This window comes from Electrona antarctica (genome assembly GCF_951216825.1).
Source record: "Electrona antarctica genome assembly, chromosome: 22".
Lineage (NCBI taxonomy): Eukaryota > Metazoa > Chordata > Actinopteri > Myctophiformes > Myctophidae > Electrona > Electrona antarctica.
This window is the reverse complement of record NC_136805.1, coordinates 12,922,335-12,935,904: the sequence shown is the minus strand read 5'-3', so window position 1 is coordinate 12,935,904 and position 13,570 is coordinate 12,922,335. Positions and strand designations below refer to the sequence as shown.

General features: G+C 42.9%; 1 protein-coding gene across 1 annotated transcript; it reads right to left on the bottom strand.

Annotated features, from left to right (window-relative positions):
* Positions 1-3,580: 3,580 nt before the first annotated feature.
* On the bottom strand, positions 3,581-4,245 carry grem2b (gremlin 2, DAN family BMP antagonist b; the record flags this gene model as incomplete). Its single annotated transcript, XM_079492532.1, has 1 exon — positions 3,581-4,245. The coding sequence occupies one exon, from the start codon at positions 4,243-4,245 to the stop codon at positions 3,739-3,741; it is 507 nt and encodes a 168-aa protein (XP_079348658.1). The 3' UTR covers positions 3,581-3,738.
* Positions 4,246-13,570: the final 9,325 nt, after the last annotated feature.

The window sequence follows — 13,570 nt, the reverse complement described above, 5'->3', positions numbered from 1 at the left end:
CAGACTAACAAAGCCAGTTGTAGGAGTGGTTTACACCACTCAATAATATCGTCTGTCGGGTGGAAACCTCATATGTCCAAAACTGCTACTTTTTATAATTTTGTGATGCTGTGGTATGATCAAGCAGGGCATTAATTCACAAAATAACACAAAAAGTTCAAATATGGAGACATAATATGGTTTCTGCCCGACAGCGCGACGATATCGGTGTGTTGAAGTCTCCCGGTAGGACTATGAAATCCCCTGTTGGGGCGCTATGCATGCAGGACTCCACTCAGGTAAACTCCAGCCTGGCGGCACTCAACCGAGCTCCGACTATTCCCACACCTGCATGGCACCTCACACCTTTGACAACTCCAGAGAAGAATTCTGTCCAGCACCCCTCTCCAGGATTTTGGTCGCAGAGCCTCTGTTGTGCGTAGAGGTAAGCCTGCCCCACCACGGCATGTACCACTCAGGCTTTGTGGACGTTCCAAATCCACAAACCCAGTGCCTACACCTTCACTGCCAGCTTTCTGGCAGCACAACCGACCCTGATAGATCTACAAGCTCGCATTGAGAGCCTGTAAATCGGCTATTTTCATTTTAAAGATAGTAATAAAAAAGGAAGGAACGTTTTGGATTTACAAGGTTTCCACCCGACAGTGACGATATGTGAGGAGTAACTCTTCATCGGTTTTATTATCCTTGTCAGAACATCATCTGAAGAAAGATGTCCAATTTGCATCAAAATACAACTTCACGTTGGATGCTAAGTATTGTATTTAAATCTCAAATTCAAAAATAAATGTTCTCCCGTGGCCACTCACGGGCTCCGTACATTTCAGCTGTTGGAACGGTATGACTTGTTGATTTCATTCAAGTTCCCCAGCATGATGGTCACAAACAGGAGGAACATGGAGGATTGGAGGTTCAACAGCTTGTGACTACTATGAAAACCTGCAAAACCTGTCCGTCCGTTGATCCGTCAGTCACGCCTCCATATATGGCTGTCAGTCCATACCTCATCAAACCCTGAATAGCCTTACATGGAGAACTACTCATTTAAAACCTCTATACTTAACGTAAACGTAACCTGAATATTCTCCGTACTTGGTCCACTTAGCTCATTTTGATCATCCAAGCTATACTTTTCTTTCTGCATGATATTATTGTTATTGCTGTCTATACTGAGCCATGCTGCTGATACTTTATACATAACTCACATGCCAAAAAAGGGTTTAGACAAAACATTTGAGTACTTGAATGAATTTAGTATCGTGTATATAATTTATTCATTTTTTTTAAAGGTGTATATACAGTATATATGTACACATTGTCTTGTAATGTACCATCGTTTGACATATCTATTATAGTGTTCTAACATTCAATATAATGCATTCACGTGTTTAACATTATAAATCTTCACACATGGTATCAGAAAAGTCTTAAAAGAGATAGTTGGAGGCCATCGATATTGTCCTTTTCTTTTTGCTGAGGTTTGCGTGATCTGCGCAAAACCCCTTTTGGTGTTTTAAACATTATGTTATAATTTAGCTATTGAAAAATAGCAGATCTACAAGCTCATAGCGCGCCACCGAGTGGCGCGCTACGAGCTTGTAGGTCTGCTATTTTTTTTAAATCGTGAAAATATTTATTTCAGAAAACTGGAGGATTTAGAAGGATTTTTTTAAATTTTGAGGTCAGGCCTAAATGGGTCAAATGATAAGGGACAATATCGGTGGCACCCAACTGTATGTTGATGCACTGTATGTGGTTTTAGTCAATGGTCACGTGAGGGCTTATACGTCACAGTGAGACAATGGGAGCAGTTTAGCTTAAACCTTTTCATTTGGTTGTCACAGGTTCTAGTAAAGCAAACATATTCAGATGCTCAATGTCACAGAGAGTCCCTTTAACTGGCCTTGAAAGAGAAACCTATTTGAACAAATCATATCCTAGCAAATTGCTGGCTTTGTTTTCATTTCATTACTAGCCATGTGTCATGTGCTAATCAAAACATAACCTCTGATGGAACCCAACACAAGATTTCAAGAATACAATTTACTTAAAATATTACTTGTAAAAAAAAAAAACTGATATTGGATTATGCAAACCTGTCTTCTTAAAATCTTGTCAAAATGATTCTATTAGCCTATATACCCGCCCTTTCCATTCCTAGATCCATATACACGTAGCCTATATACACTCGCCCTCACTGATTCTAGGTGCAGACTTGGGGTCCATATACAGTATACCCCCACCCCTTACTGATCCTAGATCAGGCTCCATATACCCACCCTCACCGATACTTGGCAGTTAGACATGTAGGTAAGTGGTTCAAACTGTTGGCTTTCAAGGACCCCCAGTTTGGTACGCATTAGGGACCCCCATAACTCAGAGTCTGCAAATACGGGTCCATTTGGTTCCCTTTGTACACTCTCAGAGTTACAGACCTGTAAGGGTCCATTATAGTACCTTTATTAAAATAATAAACCCCTAGTCAATAAATGTAGCTACATAGGAACCCCCTGAAACCCCCTCATGGACCCCTGCCCCCCCACCCCACCTTAAGAACCACTGGTGTGGTGAGTCTCCACTCTCCAGTACTGCAGATGAAATGTAGCCATCCATACTGATCACGGGTGGACCTCCAAGCAAACCCTGACTGAGATGATTAGGAAAGATGTGAGGGAGTGGTGCTACACTTGTTTATATCGTATTGATTTCTGTTGCATAACCCATTATGGGTTCGTCTTAAAACCATCATTCATAGTCCTTATCTATGCAGAATGGGGTTGTCTCTGAAAGCTTGCCCATCTATCATAACTGCCCATGAATCATAACTGTTGGTAATGGAGTCAGCTATCTGGCTGCAGTTTGCATGTCATGCAATGTGTTTTATCCGGCTTGTGGGCTTTGTTGCTTATCAGCATCTGCTCCCTTTTGTAGCAATCTCCCGTAGTTTAGCTAATTCAGTAAATAATGTAGCAGAAATGTACAGGACATGTCATACATTATACAGTTTTGTCCTCAGATTAAATTTATGCAAGATCTGTCAGTTCTGTCACACTCCTAGGAAAAAAAATCGGTTCACACTCCCAAGTAAACACATTTGCGATAAGAGCTGTATCAAGTTCTGAAAAGCATCATAGGTCATTGCAAAGCTAGAGGAATGCAGTATGATGAAGTGATGATGAAGATCATGTAAGTCTTAATCTTTGGTTCCCAGTGTCACATTTAATCATGGGCCCAACAATCCTGTTTCATTAGATGTCACCCACTCTCATCTGCCGCTATTTGCAGCAGCCATTTTCAGTCCCTCCTTAGTAAGTATTTGGTGTCATGATATTTGGGGATACAAATTGCTGTGATTGAAAACAAGATGAAGACTCTTTATCTGGGCCATTGTGGGTTGTCAGCCTCTCTGACCAGTAGAATTTGGCGATGGGCGACAGAGTTTAAAAAAAATGATAATTTCAGAGGCCAAAAAAAGTCTACATTAATATGGTTTTCTTATGGTTGTTCTTCATCTTTGAGCTTTAGATGCCCAGTGTTGAGTACAGTAGCTCATGGACATGCGCATGTAGCGCATGTCACTATGACATTCAGGGCTTATTCCCCACTGGATATGTACTGTACTGTATGCACTCAAGTTACTTGCAAGGCACTTGAAAGTGCCCCATCTGATCGTATATATTAACAATTTTATATCTTATTAGGGAGGCTCCGGAATTGCCACGCTCTCGCGACGATCCATCACTGCTTCCCGGAGTCTGCCACGCTGACCGATATGCAGCGGCACTGCTTGACCCGCTGGATCTTGCGGTGTCTGAAGGGCGGCTGCAGGTCTGGGCAGTCCAGCTCCACGGTCAGCGTGGTGAACTTCTGCGGCCGGCAGAAGGCACAGGACTGGAAGGACTCCTGCTCCTTCTTCATGTGCCGGGGGATGTAGAAGGAGTTGCACTGGCCGTAGCAGAAGCGGTTGATGACGGTGCGGCTCACGCAGCCCTCCTCGCTGACCGTCTGCCGCAGCGGCTGTGTCTTGCACCAGTCGCTCTTCAGGTACTTCCTCTCCGTCACCACCAGCGCCTCCTGGCTGGAGGCCAGGACCTCCTGTTTGCGTGTGCGCCGGTCGGAGGTGTTGCCGTTGCCCCCCTTGTACGGTGAGGGGATGGAGCCCTGGGGGCGGGACTTGCGCGATTCGACCCCGACGGCGAACAGGAAGCCAGCTGCCAGGACTGAGAGCAAGACCTTCCAATACATCCTGGGGAGAAGAAAAAGAAGCAAAACATGGTGAGGCAAGTCATTCACACATGAAGCAGTTTTGAAAATCTGGAATTATTCGGACATACTGTTGCCCGGGGCTATGCTGTATTTGTTTTGACTACTGTCTTTCATCTCTCTCCTTCTCTCTCTGTCCTCGTCTTGTGTGTGTTACCACAATTCCACTCATCGCTCTCTGCAGCAATGTAAACAAGAGGCCGAGTGGTACAAGGGTCTGGTAAGAAACAGCCAGCTCTCACCAGAGCCATACTCTTAATCGAGTTTGGGTGGCTTGCGTTGTTAACGCGATCCATGCTAGTTGATGAGATGTGTGCTGTGGTTCAACAGGACTTAATGTTCGCACGTCAGTGGTGACACTGTTAAGTTCAACCAATTATGCTCTAGCAATGCCATCATATTATGGTTGGTCCAAACTCTCATTTGTCAACGTTTCTGGCTGGGTCACTAAACAGAGCTCTGTGTAAGCTGGTTATGTGATCTTATAGTTGCACTGCATCTAAAGCCACCAATCCGGCCACATATGGCCCTTTTGGGTCTAATATGAGCTCGCTAAGCTGTTGCTTTGTATGCTTATACGTAGCTATACCTTTCAGCCACAAGTGACACATGCAACCTTTTTATTCATAGATTTTGTGTATTCAAAGAGTAAAATTAACACACCATTGTCATATGAGTTATATAGAATTCTAAAATATCAAAAACAAATTCCATACATGTATTAACAGCTGAGACCTTTTACGAGTTCTTATTTACCTTAGGTGGATAATACATAAACATTTTTGAAAACATTTTGAAACGTTCAAACATTGTCATCCATATTAACTATTACATTTTAAAAGGGAGTCTAAAAGGGAGTCTGGCGGGGCAGCGGTGGCCGAACGGTTTGCGGAGTGGTCTTGTTATCGGAAGGTCGCCAGTTCGAATCCCCGGACCGGCACGTTAAAATTACCACCGCTGAAGTGCCCTTGAGCAAGGCATTGAACCCCTACCATGAAATGTTCTATGAGCAGGGTCTGGCTGTAAACAAGCATCTCGAGCTTAGTCCATTCACCCTGGGTAAACAAAGAACTTTGCTTTGCTTTTTTAATATAAATAAAATGGCTATATTTGTACTTTTTGCATTAGTATTACAAGGAGTGCATTACTGAGAGCATTGCTGTAATGAATCTTACTTGGCCTTTAGACCTCCACACGGCATTACAGTACGAGAGCTGAGCAAGAGGGATTAAAAAGGTCTACTGTAGCTACTTTACCTTCTAATACACATGCATGTACAGTATGCAATATTCGTGCGTGCACACGCGCTCGCACGCACACACACACACACACACACACGCACACACGCACTGTGTGAGTGTAGATACACAGTGGGTTCACACGGCAATTCTAAGAAGCTTACAGCTAATTTAAGCTTTATAGAATAAATTAGCCTTCGTACTCAAGATTCCCACAGTTCTGAGTTCTTGGAGCTTATTACAGGCAGAAGCTGAGAGGAAGGAACGTTATGTCATCATCAAAATATTCCTTGTGTTTATTCACAGGATGCTGTCGGGTATAAAATAAATGTCAGACTAACATTAATGTGATCACACACATCCACAGCATGTTGTCACTGAAAATAGCTATTTTCACTATTCTTGTGCGACACTTGTATGATGAAGTACAGTAGAGCATTCATATAGGAAAATATATGAAAAGGTTTAAATATGGAGGTTTCTGCCCTCCATGTCAATCTGCAGTCTTCCACTGACTGCAGACCACTGTAGCAACGTGGAATTGATTGCATTTCTCAAGGGCAGCACAGCCACCTCCCCGCAACTGTCCAGGCATTCACTTCCCCCTTGTCCCCAATTGAATTAACCTTCCTCTTCTTTTGTTTTTCTTTTAATATCATCCAAGTAAACGTGAAGAAAGTAAATATCCTGGTTTTTACTGTTAGTGTTTCATATTTCATCTTCATAACTGTCTGTATTGTTTGTGCTCGTTCATCATCATCACAGGTCCATTTCCTTGGCCTGTGAGTGAATAAAGTGTGTGTGTGTGTGTGGGGGGGGGGGGGGGGGACGAGTGTGTGTGTGAGACCATCTCTCTTCATGCTGCCCATGTCCATTTCTCTCGCTGCAGTATTTATGTTCAATCATCACCAGAGAGTCTGGACTTAAATGCGTCCTGGCTGCAGTGTCTATACTGTATAATTTATTGTTACTGTCGTGTGAAAACCACGTATATCTCTATTATATTTCAACTTTTTTATTTTTTAAATATATAATTACTGCATTACTTCATACAAGAGTGTCACACAAGAGTAGTGAAAATATCATGTGACACGTTGTGCGCTCATAGATTTGTAACGGTTTTGGACATACAAGGTTTCCATCCGTCAGCGGTGTTATACCGCGCGGTCTTCTACACAAGTGATTCTTACAAGGAAGCTGACACTTCCTTGCTATAATACTGTACATCCCCACAACCAGCACCCAGGTGGTGTACAGTAACTACAGTACATTAACTCATGCACTGTACTTTTCTTTTTTACTCCACTAAATGCATTACATTTTGACAGCTTTACCTACTAGTTACGTTGCCGATGATTATTTAAATGATTATTGATAATCCAATTATTAATCTGAAATCTTCAAATTATATATATTGTACAACATCATTATGCATGATGCAATGTACTGTACACCATGTGGCATTGCTACTTTGTCTCAAGTCCAAACTCGTGAGTATTTCTTCCAGCCACTGCCAGCACCACCACCACCGCCACCATCATCATCCATCTTCAGAATGTAAAGCTCTCCTTGTTGGTTCTAGAGCTCACTCCATCTTATCCCAACCTCTGCTGGGCTGTTCGAAAAGTGCACAGGCTGTCTGATTTATCATCGCTGTCGGGCAGAAACCTCCTATCTCCCATATTCGCACTACAGCGTCCCCCCAAATGCAACAAAAATACCAGATCTACAAACTACACCATATCTCAGATGCAACATATTGTGCTTTTATTACTCCACCACAATTATTTTATGTGCAAATCTGTGAGCTTACAACTTGTTAGGACGTGAAAGAAACTGCTTTTGTACTTTTACTCAAGTAAAAATGTTGAATGCAACACTTCTACTTGTAACAGAGTATTCATCCATTGTGCTATATTGCTTTACTTATGCACCGCACGTACAAAAACAAACCTGAGTACTTTCTTCCAACCAGTGTCATCATCGTCATCTTGAGATTGTAAAGCTTCCCTTGTTCTAGAGCCCACTCCATCTTATCCCAACAACCTACTTTTACTCAAGTAAAAATGTTGAATGCAACACTTCTACTCGTAACAGAGTATTCATCCATTGTGCTATATTGCTTTACTTATGCACCGCACGTACAAAAACAAACCTGAGTACTTTCTTCCAACCAGTGTCATCATCGTCATCTTGAGATTGTAAAGCTTCCCTTGTTCTAGAGCCCACTCCATCTTATCCCAACAACCTCTCCTGGGCTGTTTTTCAAAGAGCTTGAGCCCAGCCTGATTTATACTTCGCCGTACGGCGGGGCATAAATTACACATTACCGGTGACAGATGCTTGAAGTGCTCTCAAAGAGCTGCTCGGAGCCAAAAACTTAAAACTTAAAACACTCACCCATTCGTTCCCCTCCAGCCCCGCTCTGTTTGTTTTCTCGGCGGGAAAAGGGGAAATTAATTTGTCGGCTGAGGGACACTTTAATTGGTCTTAATTGAGCCATTACTTGTGTTTGCTGTTTTGGCTGACTGGGAGAATAAGCTTGGATAAACAGGGGGTTTATTGATTAAAGCGAATGTATTTGCACATATAGGGGAGACTTATGAGTGCGTCTGACTGTGTAATTTTTTCTGGTTGAGTCGTGGGTGTTATGGCCGTGATCCGGTCAAACTGTAATGATTATTATCTAAAGGGTGTAGCCTGTATCTCGTGTCTACGTTTTTTTGGACTGAGGCAGCATCCATGTAGCAACAAACTCGCTCACAGTTTTTGGACTAAGATGTTTCAATCAGACAATGTATATACTGCAGAGTCTGGGGTGTTAATTTAACACTGAAAGTGTAAAAAAAAAAACCCAGACATGTATAATGATTGGTACACAAATGTGGTCTTGGGGAATTACTCTGTGTAATTATGCCTCAGCAGCAGCCTTTCCTCTCCCCCATGCATTCTTCACCTATCTTTCAACCCTCCTCCCTTACTGTCTGTGATCGGGCTCTCCGCTCTCTGCCTTCTTGTCTTTCATTCCCCCTTTCTTTCCTTCGCAAAGTTCACTCCTTCGCTCCTCTGTCCTTCAAATGGCCTCTTCTTTAGTCATCTACCCCCCCCCCCCTCTCTCTCTCTCTTTCCATCCCTCTATCCTTTGTTCCTTTTTTCCAAAATTGATCAGGATTTCAGGATTCAAATGAACTAATCACACGAGTTTGTGTGAAGTGAGGAGCGCCCGCATGTCCATAGACTTGGCTGCCACATGACGCCACAGGGGGCCATGCTGATTTTGGGCGCGTGAATAAGACACATTAAAAGTCCATGAACTTGTCTACCACGTTGGAGGAGATAGTGCCCATCAAAAATGGCAAAAGTAGCAGATCGACGAGCTCAAAACGCTCCTTTTGTGTGACGCTGTCGCATGATCAAGTAGGGACTTTAATTTACAAAAACAAAACGCAAAAAGTTAAAATATGGATTTAAGAGGTTTCTGTCCGACAGCAACGATATGCTATTAGAATGCATAACGAGGCACACAAAGGACAGCGGTCACTGACTCTCTGTTTGACTTACTGACTTAGTAGCATCAAGACGTTGTGTGACTTATTGTCACATCCAATCTGTGGTCACCCGTGGTCTGTGCTGATGTCATCAGGCTTGCTACTCCTATTCATGGTGTGCATCAGGCACATTGTATATCGTTGCTGTCGGGCAGAAAACTCTTATCTCCGTATTTGACCTTTTTGTGTTTTTGTGGGTTTATTGACGTCCTGTACTTGACCACACTACAGCGTCACACAAGCATCAAAACTAGCAGATTCACAAGCTCGAAACTTTTGATGTGTTTGAATTTGAATCCTGAAAAGTAACAGTTTTGCACATATAAGATGGTCGAGTGTATACGTCGGTATACCTTTATATTTATTGCCGGTGTCTCTTGTTCTGCACAAGGCAGGATGATTATAGGGTTACTGTAGTGTATACGGTATATCTGCATAGTCTGGCTGGCATCAGTGCCGCTGGGTCACGCCGGGGTATTTTTTCCATCAAATACTCCATAGGGTCTCAATAGCATCGTGTCATAAGAACTGTGTTCCAGAAATAAACAACTTAACCTGTGAATATGAAGCATCAATAATATTGATGGCGGCACAATGGTATTTTCTGTAGAAAAAATGGAGTTATGTCAGGACTTCGATAATCGATAATCTATCACCCCCCATTGGAACGGGTACAATACCCATTGTACCCGTTCCACCCGTCTGTCTGTGTCCCTTTTACACCCATATATGGATATTTCTGTATCTGTCTCTCTGTGTCCCTTTATTCTATATGGAGTTCTGTGTCAGGCATGCCCAAATATGTAGTGTTGTGATGTCGGAACATGCCTGCTCTAAGCCCATATTATGGAGTTCTTTGTCAGGCATGCCCAGTTCTGTGTCAGGCATACCCAAATATGGAGTGTTGTGATGTCAGAACAGGCCAGACAGACAGACAGAGACATGGTGCATTTATAGCTATAGATAGATTTGTTTGAGGGTGTCTTTATTGTGATGTCATTCTTCTGCACCTACGGTACTTATTTGCCCTGTGTCTGTAACATTTACTGCTGTGCTGCCCTGGCGACTGAATTTCCCCCCCGGGATCAATAACTCTATCTGTCTAGCTGTCTGCCTGTCTAGACTAACTCTCCTTTTCTCTATTTCTGTCACTGATCCCCTCTCGCTCTCCTTTTCTCTCCTCCATGGTCTTTCTCTCCCTCTTCTTTACCCCCTCATCCATGTCCATTGACCCATTCAAACTGGGAAAGCATCTGTGTCATTTTAGATTTTGGGCTATATCTTGCGCCACCCCTTAACCCTTTTATCCCTAAACGTATTTGCCATTTTTTACTATTTTAAAAAACCTTTTAAAATATTTCAAATAGCTAATCTACAAGCTCACAATGTCTCGATGTAGATTGGCTAGTTGAACTATTTAAACATGTTTATATTGAACATCTTTCAACAGTCTTGAAAATGTAAAATTTTGAATTTAACACAAATCTTCTAATCTGGTGGTCCCTGGCACAAAACCTTTTCAGATGGGGGTCCATCGTGGCAAAGTACATATCATTTTGGGGGTCCTTGGCATGGAAAGGTTTGAGAACTACTCATTTAAAAAAACATTTGTAGAATTGCTCTCAGGTCTCAATTAATTTACCCAAAACCCCAAACTGTTCTGCCCGACAGCAACGAAATGTGAGTACTTGTTCCAACTCTCCTCCTCATCACCTCCCTCCCTCCCTCCCTCCCTCCCTCCACCCTGTGATCCCTCTCTCCTCCTCATCACCTCCCTCCCTCCCTTCCTCCCTCCCTCCCTCCACCCTGTGATCCCTCTCTCCTCATCACCTCCCTCCCTCCCTCCACCCTGTGATCCCTCTCTCCTCTCCCACATAGTTTAGAGCAGGACAGGAAGACACAGATTAGCTCTAATTTGTCCTCCTGTCCCACAGTCAGACTGACAGGACCCATGCAGCTAGGAATGATCTCTCTCTCTCTCTCTCTCTCTCGCGCGCGCACATACACACACACACACACACACACACACACACACACAGTTTCTCTTTCTCCAACGCAATTCAAATTCAATTGCGTTTCATCACGCCAAGTGTTGAGGGAGGATATTGCCGGTTCATGTCAAAAATGGAATTAAACTGTGGCTATTATGTTCAAAATCCCCTTTCCCTTCTCTTACGTGAGTCACATTTGAGTCTCTCTCTCTCTCTCTCTCTCTCTCTCTCTCTCTCTCCCAGTCAGTTGGACATCTTTAGAGCAGATGTGTGAGAGAGACAGAGATGAATATTAGTCTGGCTGTAGTTCTTAAAGCTTTTGAAAAGTCACTTTCATCACCAGATCAAATGGTAGATTCCCGTTGACGTGTGTCCTATCTTGGCCCGGCCCTGTTGCAGCCATTGGTGACAGGTTTCACACAGTAACTCATACAGTAGAGCGATAGGACTATTGTTTAAGATCTATTGTATAAACCCTACATGCATTTCCTCAAAGTATACAGCGCTTCAGTGTTTCTCAAACGTCCAAGGGACCCCCAGGTGTTGAGCACAGGACAATGTTCTACATTGAGGTATTGGTACTTCTACGTAGGTATAACATCAAAGAATATATTACACCACCGTGTATGAGTGACTGTGATTTTGTGCTGCGTCCGTTATATCTGAGGCTAGCAGCTAAATAAAGCTCAACTTCTCCGGTGTGACCCTTGTTGACCTTAACCTTTGACCTCTGACCCTGGCTCCTGATTGGCTCACACTGCAAGTGTAGCTTGTTGACCCTTTCACCCCTCAGCTGGGGACGTTTGATTGGATGAGAACCAAAGTGGTCTGCGTCCTCAATTCTCATAGTATCGTCACTGTTTTTTTTTTTAAAGATTATATAGTGAAAATAGCTGTAGATGTCCTTTTCTCACTTTTGTGCATTAATTTATAAAACTACACACTATCAAATCAAGCTTCATTCATAGAGCACATTTAAAACAATCGAGATTGACCAAAGTGTTTTACAAATCAAAAACATTTATGCATATAAAATCAAAATCATCTAGTAGAAGTAGAAGTACTTGAGCAGGGCGTTCATTTAACAAATGAAAAGTTGGACTATGTAGATTCAAGGTTTTCTGCCCCGTATAGTGCATAATGCATATACGACTGTCCTAAATTGCCCTTCCCTCATACCACAGTCACCCTGGTGGTACCCACCCAGGGGAGCCCTTCTCCTTAGCCTGCCCAGCCAAGGTGCCTCCTGTTGTGCTGGAAATCCAGCCTTATCTCCCTGGGTAAACCCAGTGCCTGGAAAGATAAACAATTAAATAACACCCCGGCTACACACACACACACACGCACACGCGCCTCCTTGGCAGTTGCATGGCAAGGTTAGACCAATTTGAACTGGATTCAGTTCAACTATTCACAATCACAGTATAGGAAATTAACAGCGAGTGAGAAGGGGAGAGAGAGAGAGAAACTCGGCCTCCCACCCAGTAGCAGATTGATGTGTGGTGTGTAACTACAGTCACGCTGTGGGAGATCTCGCCCTGGTCTTTGCTAGATGACAGGAGAGCGGAGTCAGAGGTCTGAACTGAAGGCCACATCGAGGGTGCTTTCTGAGCTCTTATATAAATCTCACTCACTCAACTTTTGCGCTTATATACAAACTCCTCACAGCGTGGGGTTCTTAAGCTAGGGCGATGCATAAGCGAAACAGATTGCAGGTTTTTCCAAGTATTACTGGGCGACACTGAATGAGTACTTGTTTTAACCACTTAAACCCTATAGTACTTCATTGACTAGGGCCCCTATCCTTCCCCTCTACACCAAATCTCTTCGCTGAAAATAAAATCTACAAGATGGCAATGTGTTGTAGTAGCTTAAAACAATTTTTGGTGAATGTTCGCCCCTTATGACATGCACAGAATAGGGATGCTATGTACATATATATATATATATATATATGTACTATATATACGTAATGTAATGCTGGCTGTCTTCACACCCAGTGCTTTCAGGCAAGTACTTGGTGTTTTTATAACAAGAAAAATTATAATAAAGTAACTCGTGTACAAGTCCTGGCCAGATGTTAACAGCAAACTACTATTTCCTGCTATCTCTTCTTCCTTGTGGCTCAGGAGGTAGAGCAGGTCGTCCAGTGATCCGTGGGTCGGCGGTTCGAATCCCGACTCCTCCTGTCTACATGTCGAAGTGTCCTTGGGCAAGACACTGAACCCCAAATTGCTCCCGATGTGCTGGTTGGTACCTTGCATGGCTTCCGCCGCAATCGATGTATGAATGTGTGTGAATGGGTGAATGTAATAAAGGCGCTATATAAATGCACCATTTACCATTTAATCGAGAAGCACTTTTTTAATATAAAAAGTAAAATGTTTTAATTTGTTATATCAATAAATCAACACAAAGATGTATTTATAATCGACTACGTTTTGTATTATTAACCATTTCCACCGGTACTGGTATTGGTAACACTTTATACACTTCGCCGTCTAAGATCCTTCAGTGCTAGTAGACGGAG